The 19223-nt window shown below is 39.7% G+C and overlaps 1 protein-coding gene across 1 annotated transcript in view; it reads left to right on the plus strand.

The window, feature by feature from the left end:
• LOC126189517 (MLX-interacting protein) overlaps positions 1-19223 on the plus strand; it is a 401730-nt gene that overhangs the window by 270043 nt on the left and 112464 nt on the right. The window contains exon 9 of the mRNA XM_049930949.1: positions 17020-17206. Coding sequence (XP_049786906.1) covers positions 17020-17206 — 187 coding nt within the window. The remainder of the gene's footprint in view (positions 1-17019; positions 17207-19223) is intronic.

Consider the following 19223-nt stretch of genomic DNA (forward strand, 5'->3'; position numbering starts at 1 on the left):
TCTTACCAGTGCAGCTTTCAGGAGGGACAGTCTCCAGTTGGTCATCTGTTTCAATTGGAAACTGCAGTTCACAGGCCTTTTCTCAGCAATGTCATCTTTTCACAGTTTTCTTCGATCTTTGTAAGGGCCACAACATGGCCTGGTGACTTCACATCGTACTTACACTCCATGAGTGGGGTCTTCGGGGCTCCCTCCCAGATTTTATTATTCAGTTCGTGTCGCGCCAGTCATTCTGAGTTTGGGCTGGCAGCATTCTCAGCTCTCTGCAGATGCAGGAGAATAATGTTCCACAGGGCTCCTTATTAAGTGTCCTTCTTTTCCTCTTCACTATTGATGGACTCGTGACCTCAGTTGGACTGTTGGTCACCCGTACTCTGTATGTGGATGGTTTCTGCATCTTGGCTAGTTCCACTTGATGGCCTCTGTGGACCGACAGCTTCAGGGTGCCATATAGTGCCCTTCTATCATACTATTTTCAATTCTCCCATCTTAAATCATGGGTAGTGCATTCCTGTCACTCTACTATAGTCCATCCTGATCCTGAGTTCTACCTCGATGCCCAACATTTGATCGTGGTTCCTGAGTTTCATTTCTCAGATCTTCTTTTTGATAACAAGCTTACTTTGTTGCCCCATATCTGCCTTCTGAAGATTTGCTGCCTCCGTAAACTCAATCTCCTTTGCTTCCTTGCTCACACCTCTTGGGGCATGGATTGTGAGACTTTTTCCATCGTTATTGGGCCTTAGTTCTGCCTCATCTGAATTATCGTTTTCAAGTTTATGGCTCAGCTGCCCATTCTACACAGCTTCTCTTGGACCCAGTCCACCATTGTGGTATCAGTTTGACCACCAGTGCCCTTTGCTGTAGCCTTATCAATAGTCTCCTGGTTATGCCCTCACTATCCTCTCTTCTGTGCTCACCCCTCCTATTCTATTATTCTCGTTGTTTCTGGACATCACCCACGTGTCCTCAGGTGGGTGTACCTGTGGGGCTCCGCTTCGCCTCTCTCAACTATGATTTCCATCTTCCCTTTTTGTCCTGTTCCCCCATTCTCTCCCAAACACCCTGCCTTGGTTAGTTCCTTGGCCCCTGATAGATCTCTTCTGAAGTTGAAAGTCGTGATTGTTCTGGTGGTTTTCTATTGTTTGTTCTGCCTACACTTACAAGAGCTTCGGGATGCTATTGTTTATTAACCAATGGCTCTAAATCCGCCAGTTATGTGGGATATGCCTCCTTCTTCTGTTGGCACGGAACACCATTTCTTGCCTGCCATGTGTGGGAGGTGTTTACCATGGGACTGATGGCCTTCTGTTGGGCCCTCTATTTTATTAAATGGTCCTTCCTCAACAGAGTTCTGTTGTCTGCTACTTGTTTGATTGATTTCCTTTGGATTCCCAGTCACGTGGGTATCCTAGGTAATGAACTTGCTGATTGTCTGGCTGAGTATGCAGCAACCTACCCATGACCTCTCCAGAGGCAGCTTTGTGACTTCGTGTCTAATTCTTTTTTGCTCAATTGTGGGCTGACTCTGGGGGAGGCCACCCGCATGTCTTATAAACTTTGTGTGATCAAGGGTACTCTCACTATGTGGCATTCTTCCCTGTGCCTCTCTTGCCAGGAATCTGCCATTCTTGCTGGCTTCGTATTGGCTATACCAGGTTGACCAATGGTTTTTTACTCTGTAATGAGCCCCCATCCCCACTCCCTTCTGTAGTTGCAGGGTCTTCCTCATGGTAGTCCATATTTTGTTAGACTTACCTGCCTTTCACATTAAATATGTCTTCCACCTTTCTTGTCTGGTTATTAGTGGACGACCCTCAAATGGTTATGTCCATCCTCAGTTTTCTTTGTGACAGTGGTTTGTGCTCCCAGATTTAAGTACCTGATTTTTCTTCCGGAATTTCAGTTCTTCAATTAGCATTGGTTTTGGCTTTTGTGCCAGTTTGTTTCCCCTTTTCTTGTGTCTTCTTCCCCTGGTGTTGTCCCCATTGTGTCAAGATCATGGTATTGTGTGAGGGTTGAGATGGGTCGTTGGTAGTATTGGCACCCCCTCATGTATACCGCCTTTAGAGCACCCCCCTGCTATCTCACCCCCCCCCCCCCCATGCTCCCCTCCTGTTCTTTACTCTTCCTGCTTCCATGATGTTCCTTTTGCTTCTTTGTTTACCTGTTTTCTTCTTCTGTCGAATGGACTGTGCTGTTTGTGTTGTTTCTCCTTGAGTTTGTGTCATCTTAGGTCGTGTGAACAATGACCTTGCTGAAGAACGAGATTTTCACTCTGCAGGAGAGTGTGTGCCGATATGAAACTTCCTGGCAGATTAAAACTGCGTGCCGGACCGAGACTCGAACTCGGGACCTTTGCCTTTTGTGGGCAAGTGCTCTTGATTCAGCTCTCCATGTTACTATATCCTGTGCAAGCTTCTTCATCTCCAAGTAACTACAGCAACCTATGTCCTTCTGGCTCTGCTTACTGTATTCATCCCTTGGTCTTCCTCCATGATTTTTACCGTCCTTGCCTCCATCCAATACTAAATTGATGATCCCTTGATGCCTCAGAACATGTCCTACCAACCGATCCATTCTTCTAGTCAAGTTGTGCAACAGATTCCTCTTCTCCCCAATTCTGTTCAGTATCTCCTCATTAGTTACATGATCCACTCATCTAATCTTCAGCTACAGAAGTAGCACCACGTTTTGAAAGCTTCTATTCTCTTCTTGTCCAGACTATTTATTGTCCATGTTTCACTTCCATACATGGCTACACTCCATACAAATACTTTCAGAATCAACTTCCTGACACTTAAATCTATACTCAATGTTAACAAATTTCTCTTCTTCAGAAACGCTTTCCTTGCCATTGCCAGTCTACATTTTATATCCTCTCTACTTCGACCATCATCACTTATTTTGCTCCCTGAATAGCAAAACTCATCAACTACTTTTAGTGTCTCATTTCCTAACTTAATTCCCTCAGCATCACCTGATTTAATTTGGCTACATTCCATTATCCTCATTTTGCTTTTGTTGATGTTCAACTTATATCCTCCTTTCAAGACACTGTCCATTCCGTTCAACTGCTGTTCCAGGTTCTTTGCTGCTTTTGACAGAATTACAGTGTCATCAGCAAACCTCAAATTTTGTATTTCTTTTCCATGAATTTTAATTTCTATTCCAAATTTTTCTATTGTTTCCTTTACTGCTTGCTCAGTATACTGATTGAATAACATTGTGGAGATAGGGTACAACCCTGTCTCACTCCCTTCCCAACCAGTGCTTCTCTTTTGTGCCCCTTGACTCTTATTAACTGCCACCTGGTTTCTGAACAAATTGTAAATAGCCTTTCACTCCCAGTATTTGACCCCTGCCACCTTCAGAATTTGAAAGAGAGTATTCCAGTCAACATTGTCAAAAGCTTTCTCTAAGTCTACATGTGCTAGAAATTTAGGATTTCTTTTTCTTAATATATCTCCTAAGATAAGTTGGAGGGTCACTATTGCCTCACATGCTCCCACATTTCTATGGAATTCAAACTGTTTGGTAATTTTCACACCTGTCAATACCTGCTTTCTTTGGGATTTTAATTGTTGTAATCTTCTTTAAGTCTGAGGGTATTTCGACTGTATCATACATCTTGCTCACCAGATGGCAGAGTTTTGTCATGGCTGGCTCCCCCAAGGCTATTAGTAGTTCTAATAGAATGTTGTCTACTCCCAGGGCCTTGTTTCGACTTTCCACGCAGTATCATATCTGCCATTTCCTCTTGATCTACGTTCTCTTCCATTTCCATAATCTTGCCCTCTACTATATCGCTATTGTATAGATCCTCTATATACTCCTTCCACCTTTCTGCCTTCCCTTCTTTGTTTAGAACTGGGTTTCCATATGAGCTCTTGATATTCATACAAGTGGTTCTCTTCTCTCTAAAGGTCTCTCTAATTTTCCTGTAGGCAATATCTATCTTACCCTTAGTGATATACGCCTATACATTCTTACATTTGTCCTCTAGCCATCCCTACTTAGCCCTTTTGCACTTCCTGTCAATCTCATTTTTGAGATGTCTGTATTCCTTTTTGCATGCTTCATTTACTGCATTTTTATATTTTCTCCTTTCATCGATTAAATTCAGCATCTCTTCTGTTACCCAAGAATTTCTACTACCCCTCACCTTTTTACGTAATTGATCCTCTGCTGCCTTCACTATTTCATCTCTCAAAGTTACCCATTCTTCTTCTACTCTTTCTTTCCCCCGTTCTTGTGAATTGTTCCCCAATTCTCTCTCTGAAACCCTCTACAATGTCTGGTTCTTTCAGTTTATCCAGGTCTCATCTCCTTAAATTCCTACCTTTTTGAGTTTCTTCAGTTTTAGTCTACAGTTCATAACCAGTGTGTGGTAAGAGTCCACATCTGCCCTTGTAAATGTCTTACAGTTTAAAACTTGATTCCTAAATCTCTGTCTTACCGTTATATAATCAATCTGAAACCTTCCAGTGTCTCCATATATACGTATACAACTTTCTTTCATGATTCTTAAACCAAGTGTCTGCGATGATTAAGTTGTGCTTTGTGCAAAATTCTACCAGACGGCTTCCCCTTTCATTCCTTACCCCCATTCCATACTCACCTACTACTTTTCCGTATCTTCCTTTTATTACTATTGAATTCTAGTCCCCCATCACTATTAAATTTTCGTATCCCTTCACTACCTGAATAATTTCTTGTATCTCATCATACATTTCTTTAATCTCTCCGTCATCTGTGGAGCTAATCAGCATATTAACTTGTACTACTGTGCTAGTAGGCGTGAGCTGCGTGTCTGTCTCGGCTGCAATAATGCGTTCACTATGCTGTTTGTAGTAGCTTACCTGCGCTCCTAATTTTTAATTCATTGCTGAACTTACTCCTCTGGTTATCTTGAGTTGTATATAAGAAGCATAGAATTGTAAAACTGTGGTTTTTTGGTTTCTCCTTTTGCAGGTATTTTAATTATTGTGCATTTTGTAAATGTCACTGGTAGTATGTCACCCTCATAGCATACACATATAACATAGTACAGTTGTTATTTCACTCGGAGCTAGTTGTTTCACTTATGCTGTAGGCATTTGTCTAGGGTGCAAGAATTTTGGGCAAAAATCCAGAAAATTTCAGCGGGTTGTGTTTAGCCTTAATTTTCCATGTTACAAGTTTTTTGTCTTACGATCACATAGTGCAAGACAGTAGGTACCCTGTTTGGCAGTTATACGCATGGGTTAACAATGAAATGGTAATAAGCAGTAAACTTGAATCGACTCATTGTACTGCCATGTATAAGCTTCTTGACCTGTACTGAAAAGACTGCAACACTTGAAGAAGAGGACCTAAGTGTGAGAGCAGATAGTCTTCTGACACTAACTCTTGTCCCATCCCCTCATGCTATACGTACCATAGAATACATCATTCTTCTGATGACAAATCTGAAATGTGTGCTGTCCAGACATACATTTTATGCAATTTTGTTTATACATAGGATGATGTAGATGCATGATTTGGAGTTTGGAAATAATATGAGTGATTTTTTTCCTTGTGTGAAGTATAATTAAGTTAACCATAAATCTCAAAACTATTAGTTCCTGGTAGTTTTTCAGGGGCAGTAGTTTAATTATATTTTCCCAGACTTCTCTGCAAAATTTTTAAGCATCTGCAAAAAAAGATGGGGGTCGGGGAGTAAAGCCAGGTACTTGCAGGTACATCAGTAACACTTTTGAATTTAAGGAGGTGCCAGATCATTATGCAAAAATACCAAGGCAAACCATTTGAGATTTAAGCTTTGCTGTTGAGATTAGATCCCATCTTGTACAGTAAATTCAAATCGGGAAAAGTGTAAATAAAGTCAGATGCTGAACTGGATGTTTTCGGACATGCGTACGATCGTGTATGTAAAAACAAGCTATTAAAAGAGCAAGCATATCTGATCAGCTTGCAAACAACCTTTTGGGTCATAATTACTTGGGATTATGTGATGTTTTTATTTCTGGAAGGGTTTGCACTTTTTCCAGACTAAAAAAAGAAGTCAAGGAGGTAATGAGTACTGTAACAGGCAAGACAAAAAGAAGGCCTGATGCTTGAAGTGTCGTGAAGTGAAGTCGTGGTCATAGTGATGGTGGTGATGACAACGACTAAGAGGGGCACACTAGAACTCAGTAGGCTGTTATCGGGAAGTTGTTTTCTGAAAACAAATATTTTTAATCTTCGCTAATGAACTGCAGATGTGAGCCATATTTGATTGATAGATTTTTATGCTTTGTTCACACTTTTTTCATAGAATATTATCAAACACTTACTTATCCCACTTGTTGCTTCCCAGTTCAGTGCCTTTCTTCATGAGTGTATCCTCCAGATACGGCAAATAGTGTCTTTTGCCATTGAGGTTTATTTGTCTAAAATGATCATACATCCCTATGGGATGTCATTAGCCTCATTGTATGCCTTGTGTTGCACTTTCCAGCCTTAAAGCTCATGCTGTCTCCACGTTGACCTCCACCTAAATCATTCAAGTTCATTCCCAGAATGAGAGGAAAAATATTTTGGAATATTCTTATATCTCTACCGATCTGTTACTGTTGGAAAACCTGATGTTTACACGCCAGCTTGTAGGGGTTCACCTTCTTTTATTTCTTTGTTTGTTGTCCTCAGTGTTGACATACTGGCTGAAAAATGGGGAGTGGAAGTCAAGCACTGACTATTTTAAATGATGTAGCCGACAGATGCTCAATTGCATTTCACAGTCTTTCACTTCCACTTTTCACAACCCCCCCCCCCCCCATATACACCATTGTTTAATTTTCCATAAGCCTCATTAATAGTTTGCAGGTGAACGTCCACATACTGCTACAATATTTTACTGCTGAAGATCTAAGAGCATTAAAAACCTAACCACAAAGTTCACAGTTCTTGAAGAATAGAAAGATACGTATGGAGCAGACATGTCATTGTTTCAACACACAGCCTATTGCTGTAACACTTATTTCGCTATTAAGTTGATGCATTGTTGCCATTGTAAGCAACACAAATTTCTTGTTTGAAACTCGGCTGTGGACTGACTGTCTCGGGACCAAAAATCGTGGGTCCTTATATATCCTCAAAGTAATGGGTACTGAAACTACACAGTGTTTGAAGTTTAATTTACTGAAATTACAATTAAAACTTAACTAATCAAATTAACTGAATACATCTAAATAAAATCTGTCATTTTAATAGTTTCTTCTGCTGTAATTAACAAATATAGTTATGCAAGCATTACTTTTGACAAAACTAGCAGTTACTTTGGAATTAATTAAGGGCTGGCTTTGCTTACATGTTTTCAAATAGAACCACATAGATACTTTAAGATTACTAGCATTTTGTCTTCCAAATGTTTATAATTGCTGCAGAATTTATAGTTGTTTATACATCAACAATAGAATTTAAGTTACCAAACAATTACTGATTTCACCCTATAACAAAAGATACTAACTAGGAATAGTCGAAATAAATTAGAAAATCAATTACATACATAAAACTAAGCACAAAATTAATCTGTTGCTATATTATTTAAAACTGGGGGCCAACCTTTCTCTTTTATGAAAATGCAGATTATAGTCATGTATGTTAATGCTAATTAGTTAAAATTGAAAGGAGGCAGATGGGAAACAAGAGGGAAAGTGAAAAGTATCCCAGCTTGCTTCGTCACAAGCTGTTAATCCAATGGAAGTAGAAAACTTACCTTATTATTCTTTGCAGAAATGTTTTGACACTTTACATATAGTGAAGAAATAAATGTAATTTTGTAATCACATGGCACTGTTATTGCATCATTATAAATAACACTTACAGAAAGAGGCAAACCAGAAAAAAATTAATGAATTATTAATAAGAACTGCGAGTAAAATTTTTTTTTAAAGGAGAGGGAGAAGAAGAAGGAGAAGAAGAAGATAGCTGATTGACTGTAGGGTGCCTGTCTCGTGGTCACTTCACGAGCAGAAGCAGTTTGAGATTCAGTACATCCCACCCAGTAGGTTTGGAATTTGATGATGTGCTCTTCTGTTTGGTTTTTTTTTTTTTTTTTTTCCTGCATCCAAGATACTGAAATCCAGAAGGAGTACCGGGATAGTCTATGACACTGTTAAACAGTTCAGTAATTACTATATTCAGAGTGATACATATTTTGTAAAATGCAATGTTTGTAACATATCAGTCGCGCAATTAATGAAATGCACCAACAAAACTGTGTTCAGTAGTATGTGGAAAGTGCAGAGCAATTAAAAAAAAGAAAGGAGGAACTACAGAGTTGTTACAGTACAGTGAGACAACGGTTTATTTGGGGGCTCTGTCACCTTAAAAGTTGAAAAAGTAGAAATGAGTGATTGCTTTTTAAGACGCATTGGCAGCATTTCTAGCGTGTTTTATTTACTCTTCCTAGCTCAACAATAGGATTATGTCATCATATCTAGAGAAAGATATGAGAATGTCTGTTCCCACTTGAAAAATGTTATACTTTCAGTCTTTACGTGAAGAAAAGGTATCACAAAGTAGACAATGTATAGACATGATCCAGTGCATTCTGGTCCACATGAAACCACTGATTTGTATTGAATGTTTTAGTGAGGCCCTGAATGGAGACTAAGTGAAGCCCATGCTTTTGCTACATTGCTTTTCCTGAGAAAACAATCAGCTTTACCATGATGCAAAGTTTTCAACAGTGTTGTTGCCTCTTGGAGTAAAGTACGATAGAAAATGGCTAGTGTTTACAGACAAAACTTCTTACATGTTACCTGAATTTTCCAATCTCAAATCTATTTTCTGCGACTTAACATGTGACCTGCATCATGTACACTATTAATCACCTGTGTGAGGCAAGTCGGGATGATTCCTTTGGGAAGGCATGACCGATTTCCTTCCCCAGTCTGATCTTGTGCTCCATCTTGAATGACATTGTTGTTGACAGGACAATAAACCCCTTATCTTTCTTTCGGCTGTAACTAATGTTTAGTAAGTGTTGATACCTGTGTCAATGTGATGAGATTTAATTTGGTTTCTGTACCTTTCCTGGTCTAAAACATGATCTGTATTATACCAAGCATTATTTCTTTGAGTATTTCAAGCTTATTTTTTGTAATAGGAGCCTGGAACCAAGTGTTTTCAAGTCTCTTTCCTAGTGCCCAAAAAATCCAATAGCATTTTACCTTTTCTACTTTTTTTCATATCCAAATTTATCACAACATTTTAAATTTTGGTGTGTGCCCAGACAGGCAGCTAAGTTACCTGTGGTCATTTAGTTATCATTTTTCTCTGTTATTTCATGCATTTCCTCTATTTTATCATATATAGCTTTCCTTTCTTCATATTTCCTGTTTGTAATTGGAGAGTAAGATTAAACAGTTCATAAGTATATTGGGAACTTGGAACGTTGAAAAGTTTGAACAGGCCAGGAGCGTTCCAGACATTATTAGACAAGTTAGATAGATACGCTGTAGACATTACAGCTATTCAAGAAACTCGGTGGCAGGGGGAGAGTAGCATAAAGAGGGGTAACTATACATTTTTCTATGGAGGTGCAGAAGCTCACAGTTTCGGAACAGGTTTCACAGTACAGAGAAAAGTGCTTCACACAATGAGAGATATAAGGTTAATTAGTTACCGACTATCAGTTATAGTGTTGTGTGGCAGGTGGAATAGACTAGTAGTAATTAATGTACACGCACCAACTGAGGACACTGGAGAGGTTGTTGAAGATGGTTTTTATGAAGAACTAGATCAACTGTGGGACAAGTTCCCCTTGTACGATACAAAATTAATCGTAGGTGATTTTAAATCGAAGATAGGGAAGGAGAAAGCATTCCGGCTTACAATTGGAAAAGAAAGTTTGCATAACATTTCGAATGATAATGGCACAAGGGTGGTTGATTTTGTTGTTTCAAAAGACATGATTGTTGGGAGCACATATTTTAAAAGGAAGGACATTCATAAAGCAACTTGGGTCTCTCCGGATGGACACACCTGAAACCAAATTGATCATGTTCTTGTAGATCGGAGATGGCACACTAGTATAGAAAATGTTAGGACTTTCAGGGGAGCAGACTGTGATTCTGATCATTTTCTTGTAGTTGCCAAAGTTCGCCAACAGCTATCTACAGCAACATCAAGGTCTCACAATGCAGAACTTGTTAGGTTCGACACAGACAGGCTAAATGATGAAAACCTTAGAAGAAGGTACATTATAGAAATTGCAAATAGGTTTGATGCTCTCAGGACACACTGAGATCAAGACAAGGATGTAAATAAACAGTGGATCACTGTGAGGAATAATATCAAAGAGGCAGCGAAGGTCACAATAGGTACAATTAAGAAGAACAGGAAGAAACTGTGGTTTGATGAGGAATGCAAGAAATTGGTAGAGGAAAGGAGAAAAGTGCGATTAGATTGGGATAGAATGGGAGACAGAAAATGAGAGGAGTTCTTGAACATGAGAAGGGAAGTTGGTCGTAGGCTACGGGCAAAGAAGAGGGATTATTTGAACAATCAAATTTAAAAAATGGAAACAAACAGTAAAACAAAAAACATTAGGGAACTTTACCTAGACATAAATGCGTATAGGAAGGGGTTCAAGGCTAGGACAAATGCACTTCGAGGGGATGCCGGGGGACTACTGACAGACCCCAGTGCTATATTAAGTAAATGGAGGGCATATTTTGAACATCTATTAAATGTACACCAGGAAGCAGGAAATGAGCAGGCGTACGAAATACATACAGCAGAACCACAGATAACTGAGCCAACATTAAAGAAAGTAAGAGATGCAATCAAAAAATTGAAAAACCATAAAGCACCAGGATCAGATTGCATAACTGCAGAATTAGTTAAAAATGGGGGACAGAAATTGGTGGAAGTAGTTCACAAAGTGATAACTAAAGTATGGAACTCAGAGATGATATCTGAAGAGTGGCAAGAGTTGATTCTGATCCCAATTTTTAAGAAGGGCGACAAAATGGATTGTAGTAATTAGAGAGGGATATCGCTATTACCAGTATGTTCCAAAATTTTCTCGAATATTCTGCTAAGCAGGCTTACGCAATATGCAGATGAAATTGTGGGGGATTACCAAGCTGGCTTTCAGAGGAACAGATCAACTATAGACCAAATATTCACCCTGTGTCAAATTTTGGAAAAGAAATGGGAATACAATAAACCAGTTCATAATCTTTTCATAGATTTTACAAAAGCATATGATTCAGTATTGCAATCAAAATTGTACAGAATTCTTTTGGAACTTGGAATACCAAAGAAGTATGTTAGACTTATAGAAGAGAGTTTGAAAAACACAAAAGGTAGAGTAAGCATAGGGAAATTGGAGTCAGAAGAATTTGTAATAAAGGACGGACTTAAGCAGGGAGATGCCCTGTCTCCGCTACTTTTTAATTTAGTCCTAGAATATATTGTACGAATGTTGTTGTTGTTGTGGTCTTCAGTCCTGAGACTGGTTTGATGCAGCTCTCCATGCTACCCTATCCTGTGCAAGCTTCTTCATCTCCCAGTACCTACTGCAACCTACATCCGTCTGAATCTGCTTAGTGTATTCATCTCTTGGTCTCCCTCTACGATTTTTACCCTCCACGCTGCCCTCCAATGCTAAATTTGTGATCCCTCGATGCCTCAGAACATGTCCTACCAACCGATCCCTTCTTCTAGTCAAGTTGAGCCACAAACTTCTCTTCTCCCCAATCCTATTCAATACCTCCTCATTAGTTACGTGATCTACCCACCTTATCTTCAGCATTCTTCTGTAGCACCACATTTCGAAAGCTTCTATTCTCTTCTTGTCCAAACTAGTTATCGTCCATGTCTCACTTCCATACATGGCTACACTCCATACAAATACTTTCAGAAACGACTTCCTGACACCTAAATTTATATTCGATGTTAACAAATTTCTCTTCTTGAGAAACGCTTTCCTTGCCATTGCCAGTCTACATTTTATATCCTCTCTGCTTCGACCATCATCGGTTATTTTACTCCCTAAATAGCAAAACTCCTTTACTACTTTAAGTGTCTCATTTCCTAATCTAATTCCCTCAGCATCACCCGACTTAATTTGACTACATTCCATTATCCTCGTTTTGCTTTTGTTGATGTTCATCTTGTATCCTCCTTTCAAGACACTGTCCATTCCGTTCAACTGCTCTTCCAAGTCCTTTGCTGTCTCTGACAGAATTACAATGTCATCGGCGAACCTCAAAGTTTTTACTTCTTCTCCATGAATTTTAATACCTACTCCGAATTTTTCTTTTGTTTCCTTTACTGCTTGCTCAATATACAGATTGAATAACACCGGGGAGAGGCTACAACCCTGTCTCACTCCTTTCCCAACCACTGCTTCCCTTTCATGCCCCTCGACCCTTATAACTGCCATCTGGTTTCTGTACAAACTGTAAATAGCCTTTCGCTCCCTGTATTTTACCCCTGCCACCTTCAGAATTTGAAAGAGAGTATTCCAGTCAACATTGTCAAAAGCTTTCTCTAAGTCTACAAATGCTAGAAATGTAGGTTTGCCTTTTCTTAATCTTTCTTCCAAGATAAGTCGTAAGGTCAGTATTGCCTCACGTGTTCCAACATTTCTACGGAATCCAAACTGATCTTCCCCGAGGTCGGCTTCTACCAGTTTTTCCATTCGTCTGTAAAGAATTCGCGTTAGTATTTTGCAGCTGTGACTTATTAAACTGATAGTTCGGTAACTTTCACATCTGTCAACACCTGCTTTCTTTGGGATTGGAATTATTATATTCTTCTTAAAGTCTGAGGGTATTTCGCCTGTCTCATACATCGTGCTCACCAGATGGTAGAGTTTTGTCATGACTGGCTCTCCTGAGGCCATCAGTAGTTCTAATGGAATGTTGTCTACTCCCGGGGCCTTGTTTTGACTCAGGTCTTTCAGTGCTCTGTCAAACTCTTCATGCAGTATCTTATCTCCCATTTCATCTTCATCTACATCCTCTTCCATTTCCATAATATTGTCCTCAAGTACATCGCCCTTGTATAAACCCTCTATATACTCCTTCCACCTTTCTGCTTTCCCTTCTTTGCTTAGAACTGGGTTGCCATCTGAGCTCTTGATATTCATACAAGTGGTTCTCTTTTCTCCAAAGGTCTCTTTAATTTTCCTGTAGGCAGTATCTATCTTACCCCTAGTGAGACAAGCCTCTACATCCTTACATTTGTCCTCTAGCCATCCCTGCTTAGCCATTTTGCCCTTCCTGTCGATTTCATTTTTGAGACGTTTGTATTCCTTTTTGCCTGCTTCATTTACTGCATTTTTATATTTTCTCCTTTCATCAATTAAATTCAATATTTCTTCTGTTACCCAAGGATTTCTATTATCCCGCGTCTTTTTACCTACTTGATCCTCTGCTGCCTTCACCACTTCATCCCTCAGAGCTACCCATTCTTCTTCTACTGTATTTCTTTCCCCCATTCCAGTCAATTGTTCCCTAATGCTCTCCCTGAAACTCTCTACAACCTCTGGTTCTTTCAGTTTATCCAGGTCCCATCTCCTTAAATTCCCACCTTTTTGCAGTTTCTTCAGTTTCAATCTGCAGTTCATAACCAATAGATTGTGGTCAGAATCTACATCTGCCCCAGGAAATGTCTTACAATTTAAAACCTGGTTCCTAAATCTCTGTCTTACCATTATATAATCTATCTGAAACCTGTCAGTATCTCCAGGCTTCTTCCATGTATACAGCCTCCTTTCATGATTCTTGAACCAAGTGTTAGCTATGATTAACTTATGCTCTGTGCAAAATTCTACAAGGCGGCTTCCTCTTTCATTCCTTCCCCCCAATCCATATTCACCTACTATGTTTCCTTCTCTCCCTTTTCCTACTGACGAATTCCAGTCACCCATGACTATTAAATTTTCGTCTCCCTTCACTACCTGAATAATTTCTTTTATCTCGTCATACATTTCATCTATTTCTTCATCATCTGCAGAGCTAGTTGGCATATAAACTTGTACTACTGTAGTAGGCATGGGCTTTGTGTCTATCTTGGCCACAATAATGCGTTCACTATGCTGTTTGTAGTAGCTAACCCGCACTCCTATTTTTTTATTCATTATTAAACCTACTCCTGCATTACCCCTATTTGATTTTGTATTTATAACCCTGTAATCACCTGACCAAAAGTCTTGTTCCTCCTGCCACCGAACTTCACTAATTCCCACTATATCTAACTTTAACCTATCCATCTCCCTTTTTAAATTTTCTAACCTACCTGCCCGATTAAGTGATCTGACATTCCACGCTCCAATCCGTAGAACGCCAGTTTTCTTTCTCCTGATAACGACGTCCTCTTGAGTAGTCCCCGCCCGGAGATCCGAATGGGGGACTATTTTACCTCCGGAATATTTTACCCAAGAGGACGCCATCATCATTTAATCATACAGTAGAGCTGCATGACCTCGGGAAAAATTACGGCTGTAGTTTCCCCTTGCTTTCAGCCGTCCGCAGTACCAGCACAGCAAGGCCGTTTTGGTTAATGTTACAAGGCCAGATCAGTCAATCATCCAGACTGTTGCCCCTGCAACTACTGAAAAGGCTGCTGCCCCTCTTCAGGAACCACATGTTTGTCTGGCCTCTCAACAGATACCCCTCCGTTGTGGTTGCACCTACGGTACGGCCATCTGTATCGCTGAGGCACGCAAGCCTCCCCACCAACGGCAAGGTCCATGGTTCATGGGGGGGATTGTACGAATGGCAGCATTTCCATTTAACTCCACACCCTCTGAATTATCTGCTGCCATTGTACGAATGGCAGCAGATAATTCAGGGGGTGTGGAGTTAAATGGAAATATTAAGATATTGGTTATGCAGATGATCTAAGCATCATTAGCGATAGGAAAGAATCTGTAACAGCAAATGTGAATGCATTAATCAAGGTTAGTGAAGATGTAGGTCTAAGGATAAGTGAGGACACAACTAAATACCTGGTTACTACTAGAATGCCAACAGCAGTAGATCAGGAAATGTTAAGAGTTGGAGACACGCAGTTTGAGTAAGTGAACACATTTAAGTATCTAGGCATGGACATCACTTCAAGAAATGAGATTGAATCCAAACTGAAGAAGAGATTACATGCAGGAAATGTGTGCTACTTCTCACTGAACAGATTACTTTCATACGGATAATGTCTAGGAATTTAAAGATTAGAATATACAAAACTATTATTCTACCAGTTATGCTGTATGGGTGTGAGACATGGTCTCTCACTGTGCAAAATCAAAAGCCGTTTTGAGTATTTGAAAACAAAATTTTGAGGAAAATTTTCGGAGCAAAAAGGGATGACATTAGCGAAGAGTGGCAAAACTTGCATAACAAAGAGGTTCACGAACTCTATTCAAGCCCTGGCATAATTAGTATTATTAAATCACGTAGACTGCGATGGACGGGTCACATAGTTCGAATGGATGAGGGCAGGGCAGCGCAGCGCGCAGAGTACTGGTAGCGCACTTACAGGGTAAACGTCCTGTGGGGAGGACAATGTGAAGGCTGATTTGAGGAGCCTAGGTAATGAAGGTGAATGAAAGGAAATAGCTCAAGACAGGGACAGATGGCAAAAATACGTTGCTGTGGTAATGGACTCTTGAGTCCGGTATGACCAGTGAGTGAGTATGTAAGTGATAAGTATATTAGATAAGCTTTCAGTTTCATCTTCTGTTTGTTCCTTAGAACAGTTGCTACACAACTTCACCACTTGATCCTGACTTCACAGCAAAATTACTTCTGTAATCAGCTGATATGAAGTCCTCCGTGCGTTTTGATCTAGTTCATGCTGTTTCATTATTTTTAAAATTATTCCCGCTTTCCATCCTTTAGTAGCATTCTTGTATTCTGTACTGCAGTTTTTTTAACTCCTTGTTATATTTAGTTTTCCTAAGACTTTGTTACAAAATACCTGTAAACTTCATTGTAGTTCCCTTCTCTGTTAAAGTATTATGCATGATTCAAGAATCATGATTTCATCTTAATATCTTTCCGCAAAATTTAGTGCTCATTTAGAATAATTTGAAGTGTTGTTTGGTGCCTTCCTGCTCATTCCGCTCCCGCTCCCGTTCCCCTTCTCTGCTCAGTGGAAACCTCAAGTAACATCGTGGCACCAGTTAGTATTCAGTTATATTTTTTTGATGTGAATTTTCCAAAGTATTTAGATGTGCAAGTCATTATTTTGGATAATTAAAGCTTTATAAATTTAATGCTGTTACAGACAGCTATTTTGCACCATACATAACCAGAAGAATGCAAAGTGCTATACTAAATAATTCAGTGAACACAAGTGTGAGAAAGAATATTTGTAATTGAGAAGAAATCACAGGAATCAATGTTGGATAAATTATTGTTTTTTTTAAATATGTGTGATGACCTTCCATTTAACACAGATTTTTTCAGCTCTTTTCATTAGTTTAATTTTAAGCTATTGGTTTCCTTGTTGTGTACTTCCATCGTATAACAATTTGTCCATTATATTTGGACAGTTGAGCTCCGTGGTCGTGGATAATGATATTTCACTGTAAAAATACAACAACCAGCCACTTTTTAATGTGTTTTATTTATGCCAATATGCATTTCGGGTTTGCACCCATCTTCAGCTGGCAAATTACATGGATCTTCAGTTACTACAGCAGTACAATCTCGACAGCAGTTTGGATGCTGCAGCAGGCCTGTGCAAAAGCAACGATTCCAAATTGAAGTAAAGGATTGGAATCGTTGCTTTTGCACAGGCCTGCTGCAGCATCCAAACTGCTGTCGAGATTGTACTACTGTAGTAACTGAAGATCCATGTAATTTGCCAGCTGAAGATGGGTGCAAACCCGAAATGCATATTGGCATAAATAAAATGGATTAAAAAGTGGCTGGTTGCTGTATTTTTACAGTGAAATTCCATCGTATGTCCCAATATAGAGGAAATAATTAAGTAAAATCTTTTTAAAGCTGACAGACAACTTTTTTATTCCAGGAGAACCAGATGAAAGCTGTACGGACACGTTCTCGGAGTGGTCCAAACCTGCTTGCTGGTGTAAACAGGCCCTCGCCATCTGTAGCAACAGTGGCAATGCCTCAGACCACATCCCAAGAGGTTCCAGCAGTTGTTGGTGCCAGTCAGGGATTGCAGCCATTGCTGTTAGCACAGTTGTTGTCCAACAGTAAGTCTGTATGCATTGTGAATTAGATAGGTATAGTTGGTTATATTTTTATATATATATATTATTGTTGTAGTCTTCAGTCCTGAGACTGCTTTGATGCAGCTCTCCATGCTACTCTATCCTGTGCAAGCTTCATCTCCCAGTACCTACTGCAACCTACATCCTTCTGAATCTGCTTAGTGTATTCATCTCTTGGTCTCCCCCTATGATTTTTACCCTCCACGCTGCCCTCCAACACTAAATTTGTGATCCCTTGATGCCTCAGAACATGTCCTACCAACCGATCCCTTCTTCTGGTCAAGTTGTGCCACAAACTTCTCTTCTCCCCAATCCTATTCAATACTTCCTCATTAGTTATGTGATCTACCCATCTAATCTTCAGCATTCTTCTGTAGCACCACATTTCAAAAGCTTCTATTCTCTTCTTGTCCAAACTATTTACCGTCCATGTTTCACTTCCATACATGGCTACACTCCATACAAATACTTTCAGAAATGACTTCCTGACACTTAAATCTATACTCGATGTTAACAAATTTCTCTTCTTCAGAAACGCTTTCCTTGCCATTGCCAGTCTACATTTTATATCCTCTCTACTTCGACCATCATCAGTTATTTTGCTCCCCAAATAGCAAAACTCCTTTACTACTTTAAGTGTCTCATTTCCTAATCTAATACCCTCAACATCACCCGACTTAATTTGACTACATTCCATTATCCTCGTTTTGCTTTTGTTGATGTTCATCTTATATCCTCCCTTCAAGACACCATCCATTCCGTTTAACTGCTCTTCCAAGTCCTTTGCTGTCTCTGACAGAATTACAATGTCATCGGCGAACCTCAAAGTTTTTATTTCTTCTCCATGGATTTTAATACCTACTCCAAATTTTTCTTTTGTTTCCTTTACTGCTTGCTCAGTATAGAGATTGAATAACATCGGGGAGAGGCTACAACCCTGTCTTACTCCCTTCCCAACCACTGCTTCCCTTTCATGTCCCTCGACTCTTAGAACTGCCATCTGGTTCCTGTACAAATTGTAAATAGCTTTTCGCTCCCTGTATTTTACCCCTGCCACCTTTAGAATTTGAAAGAGAGTATTCCAGTTAACATTGTCAAAAGCTTTCTCTAAGTCTACAAATGCTAGAAACGTAGGTTTGCCTTTCCTTAATCTTTCTTCTAAGATAAGTCGTAACGTCAGTATTGCCTCACGTGTTCCAGTATTTCTACGGAATCCAAACTGATCTTCCCCAAGGTCAGCTTCTACTAGTTTTTTCATTCGTCTGTAAAGAATTCGTGTTAGTACTTTGCAGCTGTGGCTTATTAAACTGATTGTTCGGTAATTTTCACATCTGTCAACACCTGCTTTCTTTGGGATTGGAATTATTATATTCTTCTTGAAGTCTGAGGGTATTTCGCCTGTTTCATACATCTTGCTCACCAGATGGTAGAGTTTTGTCAGGACTGGCTCTCCCAAGGCCGTCAGTAGTTCCAATGGAATGTTGTCTACTCCGGGGGCCTTGTTTCGACTCAGGTCTTTCAGTGCTCTGTCAAACTCTTCACGCAGTATCGTATCTCCCATTTCATCTTCATCTACATCCTCTTCCATTTCCATAATATTGTCCTCAAGTACATCGCCCTTGTATAGACCCTCTATATACTCCTTCCACCTTTCTGCTTTCCCTTCTTTGCTTAGAACTGGGTTTCCATCTGAGCTCTTGATGTTCATACAAGTGGTTCTCTTATCTCCAAAGGTCTCTTTAATTTTCCTGTAGGCAGTATCTATCTTACCCCTAGTGAGATAAGCCTCTACATCCTTACATTTGTCCTCTAGCCATCCCTGCTTAGCCATTTTGCACTTCCTGTCGATCTCATTTTTGAGACGTTTGTATTCCTTTTTGCCTGCTTCATTTACTGCATTTTTATATTTTCTCCTTTCATCAATTAAATTCAATATTTCTTCTGTTACCCAAGGATTTCTACTAGCCCTCGTCTTTTTACCTACTTGATCCTCTGCTGC

Source organism: Schistocerca cancellata, chromosome 1 (genome assembly GCF_023864275.1).
Source record: "Schistocerca cancellata isolate TAMUIC-IGC-003103 chromosome 1, iqSchCanc2.1, whole genome shotgun sequence".
Lineage (NCBI taxonomy): Eukaryota > Metazoa > Arthropoda > Insecta > Orthoptera > Acrididae > Schistocerca > Schistocerca cancellata.